This window comes from Podarcis vaucheri, assembly GCF_965113315.1.
Source record: "Podarcis vaucheri genome assembly, chromosome: 13".
Taxonomy (NCBI): domain Eukaryota; kingdom Metazoa; phylum Chordata; class Lepidosauria; order Squamata; family Lacertidae; genus Podarcis; species Podarcis vaucheri.
In genome coordinates this window covers 8,016,408-8,033,105 of record NC_138751.1, presented here as the reverse complement: position 1 = coordinate 8,033,105, position 16,698 = coordinate 8,016,408, and the positions used below count along the sequence as shown (strand labels likewise).

Genomic DNA, 16,698 nt, shown 5'->3' with positions numbered 1-16,698 from the left:
CAATGCATCAAACATGAAAAGCTTCCTGGAACAAGACCTTCAGATGCCTACGAAAAATCATATAGTTATTTAACTCTTTGACATCTGATGGGAGGACGTTCCACAGGGCAGGCACCATTACCTGCCTGGTTCCCTGTAATTATAGTTCTAGCAATGAGAGAACCACCAGAAGGTCCTCAAAGCTGGACCTCAGTGTCTGGGCTGAATGATGGGGTGGAGACAATTGCAGTTCAAAAGCATACCAGTGCAAGTAGATAAATAGGTACTGTACCACTGCAGTGGGAAAGTAAATGGTGTTTCCGTGCGCTCTGGTTTCTGTCACGGTGTTCCATTACACCAGAAGCAGTTTAGTCATGCTGGCCACATGACCCGGAAAGCTGTCTGTGGACAAATACCAGCTCCCTCGGCCTGAAAAGTGAGATGAGCATCATTCCTCATAGTCAAATTCAACTGGACTTAACCATACAGGGGGTCCTTTACCTTTACTCCTTCAGGTATACAGGACCAAAGCCATTTAGGACTTTAAAGTTCAACACCAACTCTTTGAATTGTGCTCAGAAACTCACTGGGAGCCAATGCAGATCTTTTAGAACCAGCGTTATATGGTCCCAGTAGCCACTCCCAGTCACCAGTCTAGGAGCTGCATTGTGGATTGGTTTAATTGGTTTATGAGTCTCTCTCACATACACAAACCATGTGTGTGAGAGAGAGAGAGGGGGGGGAGAGGGAGAGGGAGAAATTGTCCTGAGCAAGTTTGCTAGCACAAAGCTAGGCACTTCATTAATCATGATAGTCTCCCTCTTTTGAATTCAGAAACCATAGAGCCCTCCATCACCGTTTCAAAAGCCAACCTTGACGTCTCGCTCCAGAGTACCCTGGCCCTGATTCTTGTCTGCAACGTGAATGGGTTTTCCCCAGAGGAAATTAGCATCTCATGGAAGAAGGACAACAATATCCTGAATGAGACACTGTATGACAACGGACCAGTGACACCAGCTGGGAAGGGGTACACCACTTACAGCATCCTTAAAATTGGCAGAGACGAAGCAGGGGGGAAGGGCGGCAGCTACAGCTGTGTGGTCCACCATTCCTCGTCCAACCAGCCACTCACTAAGAGTGAAAAGGTACCCATTGGTAAGTGAATCTCCCAAGGTGGGTGCTGAGGTTGCAACGATCAGTCAGGCTCTTTGTATGAATGATAATCTTCTAACATTTTCCTCTCTAGAGAAGGTTGCGTTTTTTAGTAGGTCACAACATTGGGGGTGGGGGGCACATGGTCATTGCTAGGAGATAGATGCACCAAAGCTAAGAAATGCCTGTTCACAGGAAAAGGTCTTGTTCCTTTCCCTTATCTCTAAATATTATAAGTTGCTATATTCATTTTAAAAGCCCCGACAAGTGACCTGAAGGGCCCTGCCCTGCTTCTCTCCACCTGGCTTGGGGCGGGGCCTGACAGACTCCATAAAGGAGTGCTGCTGCTGCTGGGAGGGCTCTGTTTTTTGTTTGTTTGGTTTTTTTATTTAAAAAAATGCTTTTATATTTTATCTATGTCTTTTTAAATTGTGATTGATATTAATGCTGTATTCTTAGTTTTAGATTTTATGATTTATGTGGAAATTGCTTTCCATTTGGTTGTGTATTTCTTGGTGTGTTTTATTTACTGTTTATGACTTTTGTTATGTTGGTAATTGTGTAAATCTTGCCATGTTGTAAGCCGCCTTGAGCGTTGTTTTAACTATGGAAAGGCGGCATACAAATAAAATGATGAATGAATGAATGAATGAAAAGTAAAAGGTAAAGGTAAAGGTACCCCTGCCCGTACGGGCCAGTCTTGCCAGACTCTAGGGTTGTGCGCCCATCTCACTCAAGAGGCCGGGGGCCAGCGCTGTCCGAAGACACTTCCGGGTCACGTGGCCAGCGTGACATTGCTGCTCTGGCGAACCAGAGCCGCACACGGAAACGCCGTTTACCTTCCCGCTTGTAAGCGGTCCCTATTTATCTACTTGCACCCGGGGGTGCTTTCGAACTGCTAGGTTGGCAGGCGCTGGGACCGAACGACGGGAGCGCACCCCGCCGCAGGGATTCGAACCGCCGACCTTTCGATCGGCAAGCCCTAGGCGCTGAGGCTTTTACCCACAGCGCCACCTGCGTCCCATGAATGAAAAGTAGGGTATGGTAAAAAGTTTGGGATTTGGTACAAGGGTTCTTCTGCCAGTGCAGATTTCACACTGCACACTAGTGCAACCAGTGTTACATCAGTGTTACACCAGTGCAACGCTACAGTTGGGATGTAGCCACCTATTCAGCAATATAGGAAGAGGCAACTGTGCCTTGATTCAGAGAAGAGTAGATGGAGAACACGGAAGACATAGGACAGAGGAGAATCAACACGGAGCCACTGGGTTCCCTTCAACAGGGCCGAGAGTGCTTGCATGCCCCTAATTTGCAGTGGTTGCAGCTACAAATAATAGAATCATAGATTAGAGTTGGAAGGGACCCTGCGGATTATTTAGTCCAACCCCTGCATGCAGGAATATGCAGCTGTTTCTTACAGGGATCAAACCTGCGACCTTAGTATTATTAGCACCACATTCTAACCAACTGAGCTATCTGAATATTTCTGTGAGGAGGGGGCAGTGGCAGAGGAAGCCTCTCCGACACCTGGGGCGGTGTGAACCACCTATAGGGGTGGGGCGAACTGCCCATTGGGAGGGACGGGACGGCGAGCGCAGAGCCCACCAGGAGGGACAGGATGGGGCGTGTGGCACCCATTCCCACCATCCTCTGTTTTTGCCCACCTGCCTGCTTCCCGTCCTCTCCCCTGCCTGCCTGCCTCCTCCAGATGGGAGCACAGGGTAATGGCACACTGCCCCTGCGACTCCCAACCCAGGGTGCGGGACGATCACACCTGGAGGGAGGGTTCGATCTGGCCCACATGGCCAGGTCAGGGGACGCACTCCGCCGTCGTGGCCGGGCCAGGAGGCACGATTCGGCGTGGCGGTCTGGGCCGGGGGGCATGGTCTGGCGCGGCAGGGGGACGCAATCCAGCCCGGCCAGGATTTTTGTCACCCCCGTCAGGGATGGCACCTGGGGCGCCCCACCCCCCACCTTGCTCTGCCTCTGGGAGGGGGTGCGTGTGTAACAGGGACCAAAGCATAGACTAACAGTGGGATGGTAATCCACTTGGACCAGGGCAAAGGATCGCATACCAAGAGTACACACTCACAGGATGCAACCTAATATACAACGAATTTGAAGTCAGGATGTAACTAAGCCTCGGTAAGATATCTCCTGAAATTTCATTCATGGTGTGAAGCTTAACCCTAAAGCCCGTGCAGGCAGATGTGTTGTGCAGCACTCTCAGCAAAACCTCACGGCATGTTTCCATGCATATTCATTGTACAAACGTTTCTGGTGTTGACTTGCATGTGCAGGGTGGCTATCAAAAAACACCACAGGCAGAGCATTCTTACCACCTCGCATCACTTCTCTGCTTTTCAATGAGGAGAAGTTTACACATTCACCTGAGAAAAACTGGGCGCATCTGTGGATCAGAGTTCAGGCTTTGGTGAGTCTCTCCAAACTGTTGATACTGGAGAGAATTGTCTTGTCCTCTGAACTCAGCACACAGACAGGATAACCTTTAGGCGTAAGCAGTTGTGAAGACAATATATCCTCATTCAAACACAACTCTTAACTTCATTGACCTAAGGACCTCTGCTCTGCACCTAGCATTGCTGGGTTCACCCAACTGATTCTTGACCCCCTGCCACACTTTGTGCACATGCTCAAAATTCAGTTCTGTCAGCTTCTCCCACCTATCGCACAACAACACTTCTACCGCCTATGCCAGGAATTCACACAAGGTCCTGTTTGCTGTTCCACTTTGTTTCACTCATGAAGAATTTCTTCATTTCTTTCGCTTATGCTCCTGAGGACTTCCTTTTTCTTAATACAGGTAATTTGATGTCTTCCTAACCCACCCTGCAATGCTACTCTTTCCCATTTTATGATGGCTACTTATAACAGAAGTTTCTTCACAGACCAGCTTCAAGCACCTACTGTTGAACTCCTGCAGTCAATAGACCAAGAAAATAAAACCATCACGCTGAAGTGCATCGCATCTAACTACAGACCCCCAAATGTGAGCATCGAGTGGAAGGCTGGTCCACAAAACAAGAAAGTAACATTTGTGGAACAAAAGATGGCAGACGGGACATACAGTTCCAGCAACCAGTTGAAAATGCCCATCTCTCAATGGCAAGAAGTGGAGATCAACACATGTGAGGTGGTGCATGAGGCAACAAATACAAAGGTGGTCAGGAACATCTCGAGAAAAGGTAGTGTTGAACAATAAACCACACAACAAATTGCCAGAATTTCTGGGCTGAATCCCTCAGTTAGACAATGAAAATTAAGTAAGCCACTTAAGTCAGGCCTAGTTAGCCACCCATCATCAGAGCAGCCAATGAGTTTTCTGGAGTTGGACAGAAAATAAGAGACAGAGTTCTTTGGTTTGGGACAGCAGGTTCTGATGGCTGAACCATGGACAGAAGCAATAGTGAAAAAATTGAGATACAAAGCTGAATATGGGAGAGGCAAAGCAGGAAGAAAAAGAATATAGATAGGACATACTATTCCCAAACCACTGGTGGTTTTATTCCAGTGTCACTAGTGTTATTTTGAAGAATCCAACGCTCACCACAGTCTTACAAAATAGATTTGTCTTTCCCTCTCTTTCTCTTCAGACTGGATTGTGCCGACAGCTCTCTCATTGACTCTCAGCACTGATCCACTCTGTCCCAGCACAGGAGTGGGGAACAGTGGTAACATCACTTTAGTCTGCTCCATCTATGGCAACTCCCTAGAGAACATCCAAGTCACCTGGGAGGCCAGTGGGAAGGCTCAAGAGGCCCCCAAGCCTGCAAACCTTCTGAAGAATGCTGGCCAGTTTTATACCAGGAGAGACTTGGTTGTGCCCCTGGAGGAATGGAACACACTACAGAAATATATCTGCAAGGCAAGGCAACCTGATACAAGTAACATCCAGACAAGCAGCATCAGCAAGTGCACAGGTGATTTTCCAAGCCCACTGCATAATTTCTCTCTCTCTCTCTCTCTCTCTCTCTCTCTCTCTCACACACACACACACACACACACACATACACACTTTCTCCCTCTCTTGCTCTCCTTAGTCCATTTCACTCCCCAGAGAGAAAACTCATGCTTTTGCTCTACTGTCCTGCTCTCCTACATTTTCCCTGGTTCCTATCAGATCTAAGGCAAACAGACTGCCAGGCAATCAGGTGTCATCAGTAGACAATCCCATCCTGCACTACAATAGTGTGTTGGGCATAGAATGTATAAATCACATTTCTGAGGACTTGACTAATATAGGCCATCTGAAGGGGAAATGATTGGCTTCACCAGATACAGCTGCCATATTTCAAAAAGTGAAAATCCGGAGACAAAAATTGTTGAAGTTGTGGTTTTTTTTAGTTTTGCCCAAAGTTGTTGAGCATTTTCACCGAAAACGACACTGTTGACATGGGACACTGCTTCTGACTGCAATATTCTGGCTATGTCCAGGAAATTCCAGGCGTATGGCAACCCTACACCATGGGGAATTTGGTGCAGTTTCCAAATGTGTTGTTGAAAAAGTTGGGACCTCCCTTCACCCCTCAGCTCCTCTTCTCCTCACAGTGCCCCATTTCTCTCTATCTTCCTGCCAAGTGCTTTACTCTGACCATCATAAAAATCCATCTTTGTCTTTTGTTCCCCTCTAGCATGTAAAGGGAGCATCCCACCTCCCAGTCTCTACCTCCTGAAGCCACCTCTTGAGAAACTACTAACCCAAAATAAAGCTCTCTTTATTTGCCTTGTTGTGGGATATGAACTGGACCATGCCATGCTCACTTGGATGGTGAATGGCATAAACTATACCAAGAATGCCGAAAAAGCAAACATCACAAGCCACACAAACCTCACCCAGAGCTTACAAAGCCAGTTGACCATCACCAGAGAGGCCTGGGATTCTGGAAATGCAATCCAGTGCCTAATTTCTCATCCCTGCTCATTCTTCCCGGACATGAAGCAGACCACCCAAAAAAACAAAGGTGAGGGAAGATATGGAAGAAATGTGTGATAAGTCAACAACTACTGGTTATGAAAATAGCATCACCAAAGGAAATAGTATTCTGCATACCAACGGATGGATAGAGGAAAATGTATGTGGTGCCTGTCCCTCATCACTCAACCATCAGAGACTAGGCCTCGAATTTATGAGAAAGTAATGGGGCTTCAGATGGACATAGATCTCATAGTTTAGCATGAAAATTAAATAAAGTCTTCAGTATATCAATACAGTGGTACCTTGGTTCTCAAACTTAATCCGTTCCAGAAGTCCGTTCAAAAACCAAAGCATTCAAAAACCAAGGCGCGCTTTCCCATAGAAAGTAATGCAAAGAGCCATTCCAGGCTTTTAAAAACAACCCCTAAAACAGCAATTCAACACGAATTTTACTATCTAATGAGACCATTGCTCCATAAAATGAAAGCAATAATCAATGTACTGTAATATAAAATAAATAAAACAGTATTGCAGATGATAAAAATTGAAATTATTTTTTTCTTACCTGCACTGATGATAGTCATTGTTTGGATTGAGGGGGGGGGGCTTTTTATCCATTTCTGCAGTCACACAATCAATCAATCAGTAGCTGAGCTGGGTTTCACACAGCCACAAAAACAAATTAACCGAAAAAGCCTCAAAAACAAAAACTCAAAATATAAGCTCCAAATATCACCTCAGAACACTACAATTACAATGGGGGAGGCAAATTAGAAGTGGAACTGTAAAAACGGAAGCTCAGGACTCAAAACAGAGAATGTTCAGCTTCCGAAGCAAAGTTCACAAACCGGAACACCTATTTATGGGTTTGCAGTATTCAATTTCCAAGTTGTTCATTGTTGCAATTACAATGGGGGGGGACACAAATTTGCAGCACAACAGGAAAATGGAAAGGGAAGACTTGGATTACAATGGGGGGTGCAAATTAACAAGCACAACAGTAAAAACGGAAGCTCGGGACTCAAAACGGAACACGTTCGGCTTCCGAAGCAAAGATCACAAACCAGAACACCTATTTCCAGGTTTTCAGCATTCGATTTCCATGTTGTTCATGAACTGAGCTGTTCGAAAACCGAGGCACCACTGTAGTGTGATTCACTATTCCCCACCACCACCAACATAGTGCTCTCTCTTCGTGTGTCTTCTAATTGAATATCAGCCTTGTCAGCATTTCTGTTTTCATCCCCTTCCATATAGATTCCAACCATGTTAAAGCTCCATCTTTCAACTTGGTCATTCTGTCGCCAAGACAATTCATACAACCTACATCCCAAGCTGTAGCTTGGTTGGCTTGTGAGGTCTCTGGATTCTCCCCAGCTGAAATATTCATCAGGTGGAAGAAGAATGACACAGACATTGATGTCTCTGAATATATCACAGGGCCTCCAACAGCCCAAGCTGGAAGCCCCACTTTTACCATCCAAAGCATTCTGAAAGTCCCAGCATCTGAGTGGAGAAGCAGAGCCCTCTATTCCTGCATTGTGGGGCATGAGTCCTTAACTCTTATGAAGAATGCCAGTGAGCATTTGTATGGTAAGTCTGGTAAGAAAATGCTCCACTAGCCAATGAAAGAAGGCGGCTTAACCTTGCACAGAAGAAATTGTTGTGTGGGTCACCGCCACTAAAAAAGAGAGTTGAAGAATTGCTCAGCAGCAATTCTCACCACAATGAAGGTTAGTTCATACACGCATGAACTCAATGATAACAACTCAACATTCAGATGAACACTAAACTTCCTCCATCAAAAAGCAGCACTTCTCTGCTGACTTCGGAGGTAAGATAGCTCTGTCTGTGGTGTTATGGCAGGAATGTGGTGTTTGCAGCAGTCATCAGGTGCTGAACATGTATGTGTGTGTTCATCACTTGGAAACAAGCCTCCATTAGTTGTTTCCACTGAAATCATTGGGAAGAGGAGCTTTACTTCTTAGGAAATGTGTGTACTTCTCAGTGTTTAAACTCAGTGTTCATTAACCAGGCACTTGAACTGACAGGGAACTCTGCTTTCTATCCGTGCATGTTCTCTTTTGCAACCAAAAGGTCAACCCTTTCATTTCAGATTTTCTGCAACCAGCTCCCCCACAGGTGACAGCATTCCACACCTCGGAAGATGGGGGACGCCAGAAACTTGTTTGCTTTGCTACCGACTTCTATCCCAAAAATATAGACATTGAATGGGCCACCAAAGGACACAGGCTCAGCTGCAGTACTAATTCCTCAGCTCTGGTCCCACTTGGTAATGGGAAGTTCCAGAAGACCTGCAGTTGGGTACTCAGCGGAGAAGAGTGGAGAGAGCCAGAAATCTATACATGCATTGTGAATCACAGCTCAACCAACACCATGATTAAGAAGGACTTGCATTATTCTGGTAAGTCATAATATACAGGTAAACTACATTGAAACCATAAGGAACCCAATCCTAATGGGAAACAGAGTGGCTCTGCAGAGTGCTTAGCCCTTACCACTAAGTAGCCACAATTATCATTATTCATACAAGCTCCTAAGATGTCATAGGGAATCGGAGGGCAGAAGGCAAGTTTAAGATACCACTTTTTTATTCTATGCCTTTAACAACTGCATACTAGCTAGAGATAAATGGAAAGAGCAGCCGTTTGCTGATAGTTGTGGCTATTGATTTGATGATCAATTGTGTGCACAGAATAGGGGGTAGTGATGGGTTGATTGGGGGATGAAGTAGATGTTTTAGGAATGTGGAAACCACATGCTCAGAGCACTTGACTATATTTCTAAATGTCAAATCCCTGTTTCTACCCAAAGGTGGTAGAATCAGTTGGACATAATGCTGGACCACATATTTCTCTCTCTCTTGAGCTGGTTTCACAAACACACAATTTGTCATTTCCACCTCAAACTGGACGATTCTTCCATTTTCTATAGAACTGGTTATAGCATCCAAATCATAAACTTCTTTTGCTTAAGACTCATGAGCTAGTCCAACACAGGGTTCTCTTGTGAATGGATTAGTCATTACAATACGGCACCTTAAACCAACAGATAGGGCGATTTCTGAAGAGCACATCTCAAACCCGTTCAATCTGATGATTATTTGTTTTTGAAGGAATGGCCCCACTTCTTAACAAGACAGCTATCAAAATGCAGCCACCGCTCTTTGAAGATCTCTTTATAAACAAAAGTGCCATTCTGACATGCATGATGCCCCTTGCAAATGCAACCATCAACTCAACAGTCAGTTGGACAATGGATGGAGAACCTGCCGACACAAAAGCTGTGACTACCACATTCTTGAATGAAACCAACAGCACTTCTTGGATCTACGGACAACTGCGCGTGAATCTGACTGAATGGAAAACCACTGTGAAGTTCACCTGTAGCATCCAAAATGGCCTAGGAGAAACCAAGCGACACTTTGAGCGAAGGAATGGTGAGGACTTACAAAAAGGGTGGGCAGGAGCATATGAGACACTGAGAGCAAAACAGAGTGATTCAGGAACACACCAAAGTTACTGGAGATTGAGTCAAAGTACTAACCCATTTTGCTCAATATGCTAATTCAGACTGCAGCCAACACTAAATAATATTGAGCAAACACAGCTGTCCATCACCTACATTTAAAGCCACCTGAGCACAGGATTGAAGCTACTAATTTTAACGATTTGTATATGCAATGAAGTTTTATCTCTTTTATGCCAGTTTCATTTTCATGGTTTCCACAAAGAATTATGGGTGTTGTACCTTTCAGAATGCTGAAAATACTATTAGAGAGCCACCCCAGTTGTAACAACAACAAATATAATTCCAATGGTTTTCTGGGGAAAGTGAAAGACTGATAAACAGGGTAAATCTCAAATATGTCCATAGTAGTTTCTTCTAACATTTTTTGTTTCCCTTTTTTTAACACAGGCACAATGAAGCCCCCAAAAGTCTACCTCCAGCAACAGTCCTCCAATGATGACTTAAATGTAACCTTATTCTGCATGGTCAGAGACTTCTACCCAGGAGAGATCTTTGTGAAGTGGGAGGAGGAGAAAAAAGGAATGTCACTGAAGGGTTATGATGCTCATGGTCTGAAATGTGACCATGAAAAACAAAGATGTTCCTTAGTGAGCATACTTGAAGTCCCCACAAGCAAGTGGCTGACAGGAGTCTCTTACGCATGCCTTGTAGCACACGTCTCCTCTGAAAACATCACAATCAGAAGAACCAATTCCCTTTCCGGTAAAATACATCTTATCTGCACCTTACCACCAGATAAATTCACTTCATTGCGAAGACAATGTAATTTCCTTGACATCTTGATTTGGCCTGCTTGCTGTCTTCACATCCCGCTAGATGGGATGTCCATTCTGTTATATCGCACAATGTTAATGTATCCTTCAGTTCTATATTAAAGTAATAATCAATGAGGTGTTTCTTTCTTTCTTCTTCAGTTGCATCTTGTGCCCCGATCCAATAACCAGATATAGCTTTTGCACAAAATCCACACTGTATGCTGATCCACTAAAGATGCCCTAGGAACACTGTTGGTCTTTGTGGGGTCTATATTCAAAAAAGAGAAACCAACATGCCTTCAACGCACCCTTGTCTCTTATTTGTTTCATCATATATTTGCTGCTGTACTTTGTTCTTGCTTTTCCGAAGACTTTCTCCTCCATCTGTTCTCCAAGGAGTAACCATATCATCTCACCTGCAGATTCCTGGGACTGTGCCATCATGGGTGCTGCTCTGTGCGATATCCGCAATGAAAACGAAGATGAGTACAGTGAACTCGAGGAGGCCAACAGCGTCTGGAACAAAGTTTCCACTTTCATGGTCCTCTTCACTGTTGCAATCTTCTATGGGGGACTCGTCACTTTCATCAAGGTAAAAAGGGAACGAGCTAGAGCAACGTTTCCCAAACTTGAGTCTCCAGCTGTTGCTGGACTACAACTCCCATCATAGAATCATAGAATCATTGAATAGAATCATAGAATCATAGAGTTGGAAGAGACCACAAGGGCCATCGAGTCCAAGCCCCTGCCAAGCAGGAAACACCATCAGAGCATTCCTGACATATGGTTGTCAAGCCTCTGCTTAAAGACCTCCAAAGAAGGAGACTCCACCACACTCCTTGGCAGCAAATTCCACTGTCAAACAGCTCTTACTGTCAGGAAGTTCTTCCTAATGTTTAGGTGGAATCTTCTTTCTTGTAGTTTGGATCCATTGCTCCATGTCCGCTTCTCTGGAGCAGCAGAAAACAACCTTTCTCCCTCCTCTAGCTAGCAGGACCAGTGGTCAGAAATGATGAGAATTGTAATCCAAAAACAGCTGGAGACTCAGGTTTGGGAAACCCTAGGCTAGAGTCAAACCTTGGAAGCACCACACAAATGTAGAAGGCACTGGCCAGTGTGGTGTAGTGGTTAAGAGCAGTAGTCTCGTAATCTGGGGAACCGGGTTCGCGTCTCCACTCCTCCACATGCAGCTGCTGGGTGACCTTGGGCCAGTCACACTTCTTTGAAGTCTCTCAGCCCCACTCACCTCACAGAATGTTTGTTGTGGGGGAGGAAGGGAAAGGAGAATGTTAGCCGCTTTGAGACTCCTTAAAGGGAGTGAAAGGTGGGATATCAAATCCAAACTCTTCTCCTTCTTCTCACCCAACAATTAATTGTGGACACCATCTCTCACGGTCCTAAATCGTTTTGTGTGTGTACATTTGACAAATGTTATTAAGTGTGAGCAAGTGAGGACAAACTTGCATTTGCAGACCTGTGTTAATATGGATATGCACATCTACCTACTTGTTTGACTTAGTGCTGATAGAATGTCCTCTGCCTGTCACAAAATGGACATGAGATCAATTGGCTTCTAACTCGCTGTTCTCCAGCAACAGCAGAACCAATGTCTTAGGTGTCCTGTCCTCATCCCCAAACTATTCAGATAAACATGCATGGATTGTTTAATCTTCTCCCCACCTCTTCTGTTTCCACAGGTGAAGTAACCTTCCACCTTATCTCACGATGAAGAATATGCAGAATAAGACCCTGCTTTCTCTCTCCATTATATAGTTCTCTCAGTCTTTTCTCATTATAATTTTTGTCTGCTATGATACAACAAAGCATTAATGTCAGAAAGCATTATCTTCAGTGTTACTTGGTTTGCTTTGCCATCTTTTGCAATAATCGACACAGCCAACTTTGCTTCAAAAAGATGGTTAACAGGTCACTGAAGAAAGCGACCTCAACTTTACATGAACATTATCACAAATAGTAAACAACTTTCTGTATCGATATTGCAAGTGCATGGAAACTGAGCAGCAAACAGCAATTTTGCCAGTGCCAACAATGTGGAGCTCAACAATTGTGAAAGAAATAAACAACAAAGAATAGCATATCAACCATCCATGAGTAATAAAATGAATGATTTATCTTTTCCTTCCAACTATAGCAACTTACGGGTTGCAGAAAACTGGATCTGAGCAGGAGCCATCCAAACTGGTGAAAAGCTCCAAAGCTATTTCGTTGCTCTACACTTTGTATTCATTTCCTCCAAATCCTGAGCCATTATTTCCGCAGCGGCAGTTTCTAGAAGCATTGGCATATTGATATGTTGCCAATTTGCAGCCCAGAGAGCAAGCATTTAGTCTTAAGTGTCCTGATAAAAGCAGAAGATGAGTAGCTGTTTTTGCTTTCCAAATTTAAGTCCTTTTGTCCACATTTCCCCCTTACTTGCAACAGAGGACTCCATTATTTGCCCTCCTATAGACAAACAGAAAAATGTGTACAAAATGACTGTGATCAAAAGGGGTCAGAACTGATGCAACCAATAAAGGCCCCTTCCTTTATCACCATGTTTAAAGAGAGGAGCCTGATAAGCAAAGAGTTTTTCATGGGTAGCAGCAAGCACACGCCCTTTCCAAGGCTATTGATTTCTACTGGAGAGAGTTCTGGGCATGTTCAAATCTCCAGCAGTCAAATCAATGAAGATTAAAAGTTCTCAGCTTTTTATCATTCCCACTTGGCTTGCATAGTGCAAAATATCATCCAAAGTTTCCCTGTGTTGTGTTGAATTACTTTTCACGGTTGCATTAGTTTCGTGTTTGAGAAGTGTTGAAACTTTATCCTGTCACATTTGCATTACATTGTCCTCTGCTCCTGGACCACAAGGCAGCAACAATTATAACTTGAGTTTTCCTAGGATCACAGTCCAGCTAAAAAAGAGATTTGCCGCTGCTGTTGATCAGCCATTTGGTGCTAATCAGCTCTTTAGCATGGTCATAGCTAACTGTATGAACCACTTTGCATTAGCAAACTGATTGGGCAGAGAATTAATAATAATAATCTGGCTCGAGATTTCAGTGCTATTCAGCTGTTAAAGCTCACAGCACTAAATGGTTGCTTTCTTGAACTCTGATTGTTCAGCGGGTAGATGCTGTCTCTTATTAACCAAGGTGTATATCTGGTGCATATGTTATCAGAGTTGTCGTACACATCAGCCGTGTTTGACTGTAGTTTACTAAACTGCCAGCACTGTGCAGCCATCACATTATCAGACTTCCACCCTCCCGTATCGTTTGCCATAATGTGTTACTATAATCTGTATAAAAAGCAATGCATTGTATTCTATTCTATTGCACTGTACCAATTTGCATTGATTTATAGAATGAACCTAAGAATGCACAGTATAAACATCATACTATAACATCCTTGTGTTTGGTGCTGAGTTTGTCTATATTAATTTCTGTCCTCGTATTGCTTCTGATTGTAATAATTTTGCCTTGTATGTGTATACTATTGCCCTCCATTGTATAAGTCTTTGTTCAAATTAGACATATCAAAACTCAGCTGCTACATAAACTTCTATTAACCATGCATTGTTGTCGATTCTCAGTCTTCTTCAAAGCACTGGAAGGGAGGGCACCCATTGGGACACAAATGCTTCTTTTCAGGGATTCTCCTAAAACAGGGATGGGGAATCTTTTTCACGCTGAGGGCCACATTTCATTCTGGGCAACCTTTCAAGGGCCACATGTTAGTGACGGGCAGGGCCAGAGGCAAAAGAGCAACAAATGAAAATGCTGCCTTTGTACAGTAGACTACCTTCTACGCATACTCACACACCTGCCTTTATTCTCCATCTGAGCAACCAAGAGATCAAGGCACATTCAAGGTGGGCAAAAAGAGCCCAGGAGAGTGCAAAACAGTGAAGGGAGTGGCCTGGGGAGGAGGTGGTGCTTGGGAGGGAGTGTGGTGTAGGGAGAGTTCAGAGGGCCAAGCAGAAACGCTTGGAGGGCCACATTCAGACCCCAGGTCTGAGGCTTCCCAACTCCAGCCTAAAATGTCTCTGCTGTATGTAACTCACCATGGACTAGTGGTTAACTTTTAACATACCAGAGTTGCATGCCACTCCAGTCTTTGAGTGGTGCAAAATTCAATGGTTCATCTTTCCTTTAAGGAACAGTGGAAACTGTGGTGTTTTTACAATATATGGTTTAACAACAACAACAACAACAACAACAACAACAACAACAACAACAACAACAACAATTTATTGTTTGTACCCTGCCCATCTGATTGGGTTCCTCCAGCCACTCTGGGTGGCTTCCAGCATATATAAAAACATAATAAAACCTTAAACCTTAAAAAAGCTTCGCTGTACAGGGCTGCCTTCATATGTTTCCAAAATGTTGTATAATTACTCATCTCCTTAACATCTGATGGGAGGGCATTCCACAGGGTGGGTGCCGCTACCAAGAAGGGCCTTACACACATATACAACCTGAGCCTACTGTGGAAGGGTACACAGCATTGGCACTTCAAGAGGGTTTTGCTTCTCCCAATCTACAATTGTAGATTCCAAAAAGAAACCAACCATCGCACTATAAGCCTCTCTCCAACTTGCCGCTTTTACCAGACTGCAACCTTTTTTCCTCTGTCACATCCCAGCAAACTCTAAATACTCTCCCTCAGGGAAGTTCCCAACAAAAAAATTCAATATAAAAACCACAAAAATCATAATAAAAATAAGAACAAAAACAAACACAGTTAAATGGACATCACATGTCAATCAGCCAAAGGCCTGGTTGAAGAGGAATGTTTTTGCCTGGCACCAAAATGTGTATAATGAAGGCATCTCATGTTGCAACCCTCCAAGCCTCTTGTGGAGGAGGCACACAATTCAGGGCCTCAGAGGATGACCTCAGGGTCTGGTTAGGTTCATATGGAGAGAGGCAGTCCTTGAGGTATTGTGGCCCTGAGCCCTAGGCTTGTGCCTCATTTATCCTTCAGAGTACCACATGTACAGCCTTTTCCAAGGCTTATCCAGTTTCAGGCTCCTGTCCCTTTTTCCTTTTGGGTTGTAAAACCTTACAAGGTTTCACAAAGTTTAACTCAAAGCAGCACAAGGTCAGGGTCATTGTGAGAAATGAAACGTATGGTGAGATCCAGTGACCTAATGTTGCTTGGAGTGCTGGCCTAGAATACATACATAAACATGTGTGTATGTGTATGTGTATGTGTATGTGTATGTGTATGTGTATGTGTATGTGTATGTGTATATGTATATGTATATGTATATGTATATGTATATGTATGGAGGGAGCTGGGGTCAACAGAGGCACCAGATGAAAAGTGGGAAGGACTCCTGCATACACAACAAGAGGAAAGAATTTCAACAGGTACAACCTGCATGAAATTTCCACAACTATCCTCTCTCCTACACAACCTTTAGTTCAGGTGCCCTGCACTTTTTCTTGCCTGGCCACCCTATTCATGAGGCATCCTTACAGGACCTTGCAGCTGCCTTAGGATACCGGATACTGACACCAAGAGAATTCTACATGGTGCCTTCCAAATATTGTTGGGTTACAATTCCCACCATCTCCTGGTCATTGGTGATGCTGTCTGGGGCTGATGGGAGCCAATAACATCTGGAGGGCTGCCCTTGCTGTAGACATTGCTAACACTGGAGCAGCTTCAGAACTTGCCTCCAACCTTGGTTTACACTCTCATTACTGAGGATTGGGGGGGTGGGGGCAGTGGCTAGCTCTGTCAGTCTATACACTGTAGGCAAAGGCATGACATTCTGCCCCATCCCAGTTTGAGCTGTGTCTCAGTTTCCTCTGGTAGATATGCTCAATTCATAGAGCGTGCGGCTCGTACCAAATCAGCAAAACATGGTTGTTGCTTTCTCAGGCGCTGAGAAACCCACCATTTGTTATCTGAAGTTGACTCAGAACACATCAATGTGAGTTTCTATTCAAAGCGCCACACATCATATCTGTCCATTTCCTTCTGACCGCCAGCACTCGCCTTCGGCTTAAAGGGGAAACACCAGTTCACAACTGTTGGTGAAAACAGGTTGCATCTGTTCTCAGGATGACTCATCAAAATGTCAGTGGGGGCCTTTCAGTCTTACCTATATTGCGATCAACAACAAACCATCAGGAGGGACATTCATGCCATGGTTTTCAGCCTCACTGCACTTCATCCACACATCCCTACCCTGAAAAACAATGTGCAATAGATTAGAGCTGGAAGGACTCTATTGAACATTGTTGTTGTTGTTTAGTCGTGTCCGACTCTTCGTGACCCCATGGACCAGAGCATGCCAGCCAC

The 16,698-nt window shown here is 44.3% G+C and overlaps 1 protein-coding gene and 1 gene segment (V, D, J or C); both read left to right on the top strand.

The window, feature by feature from the left end:
- The window catches only part of LOC309516816 (uncharacterized protein), a 279,061-nt gene extending 265,108 nt beyond the window's left edge, over window positions 1-13,953 (top strand). For all 3 annotated transcript variants that reach the window (XM_082195731.1, XM_082195733.1, XM_082195732.1), the window contains 10 exons: window positions 814-1,134; window positions 4,044-4,340; window positions 4,749-5,075; window positions 5,787-6,116; window positions 7,328-7,663; window positions 8,187-8,495; window positions 9,207-9,530; window positions 10,010-10,324; window positions 10,800-10,969; window positions 12,075-13,953. In XM_082195731.1, coding sequence (XP_082051857.1) covers window positions 814-1,134; window positions 4,044-4,340; window positions 4,749-5,075; window positions 5,787-6,116; window positions 7,328-7,663; window positions 8,187-8,495; window positions 9,207-9,530; window positions 10,010-10,324; window positions 10,800-10,969; window positions 12,075-12,083 — 2,738 coding nt within the window. In that variant the 3' untranslated portion in view covers window positions 12,084-13,953. The remainder of the gene's footprint in view (window positions 1-813; window positions 1,135-4,043; window positions 4,341-4,748; window positions 5,076-5,786; window positions 6,117-7,327; window positions 7,664-8,186; window positions 8,496-9,206; window positions 9,531-10,009; window positions 10,325-10,799; window positions 10,970-12,074) is intronic.
- The window catches only part of LOC309516856 (Ig mu chain C region-like), an 80,629-nt gene that overhangs the window by 28,176 nt on the left and 35,755 nt on the right, over window positions 1-16,698 (top strand).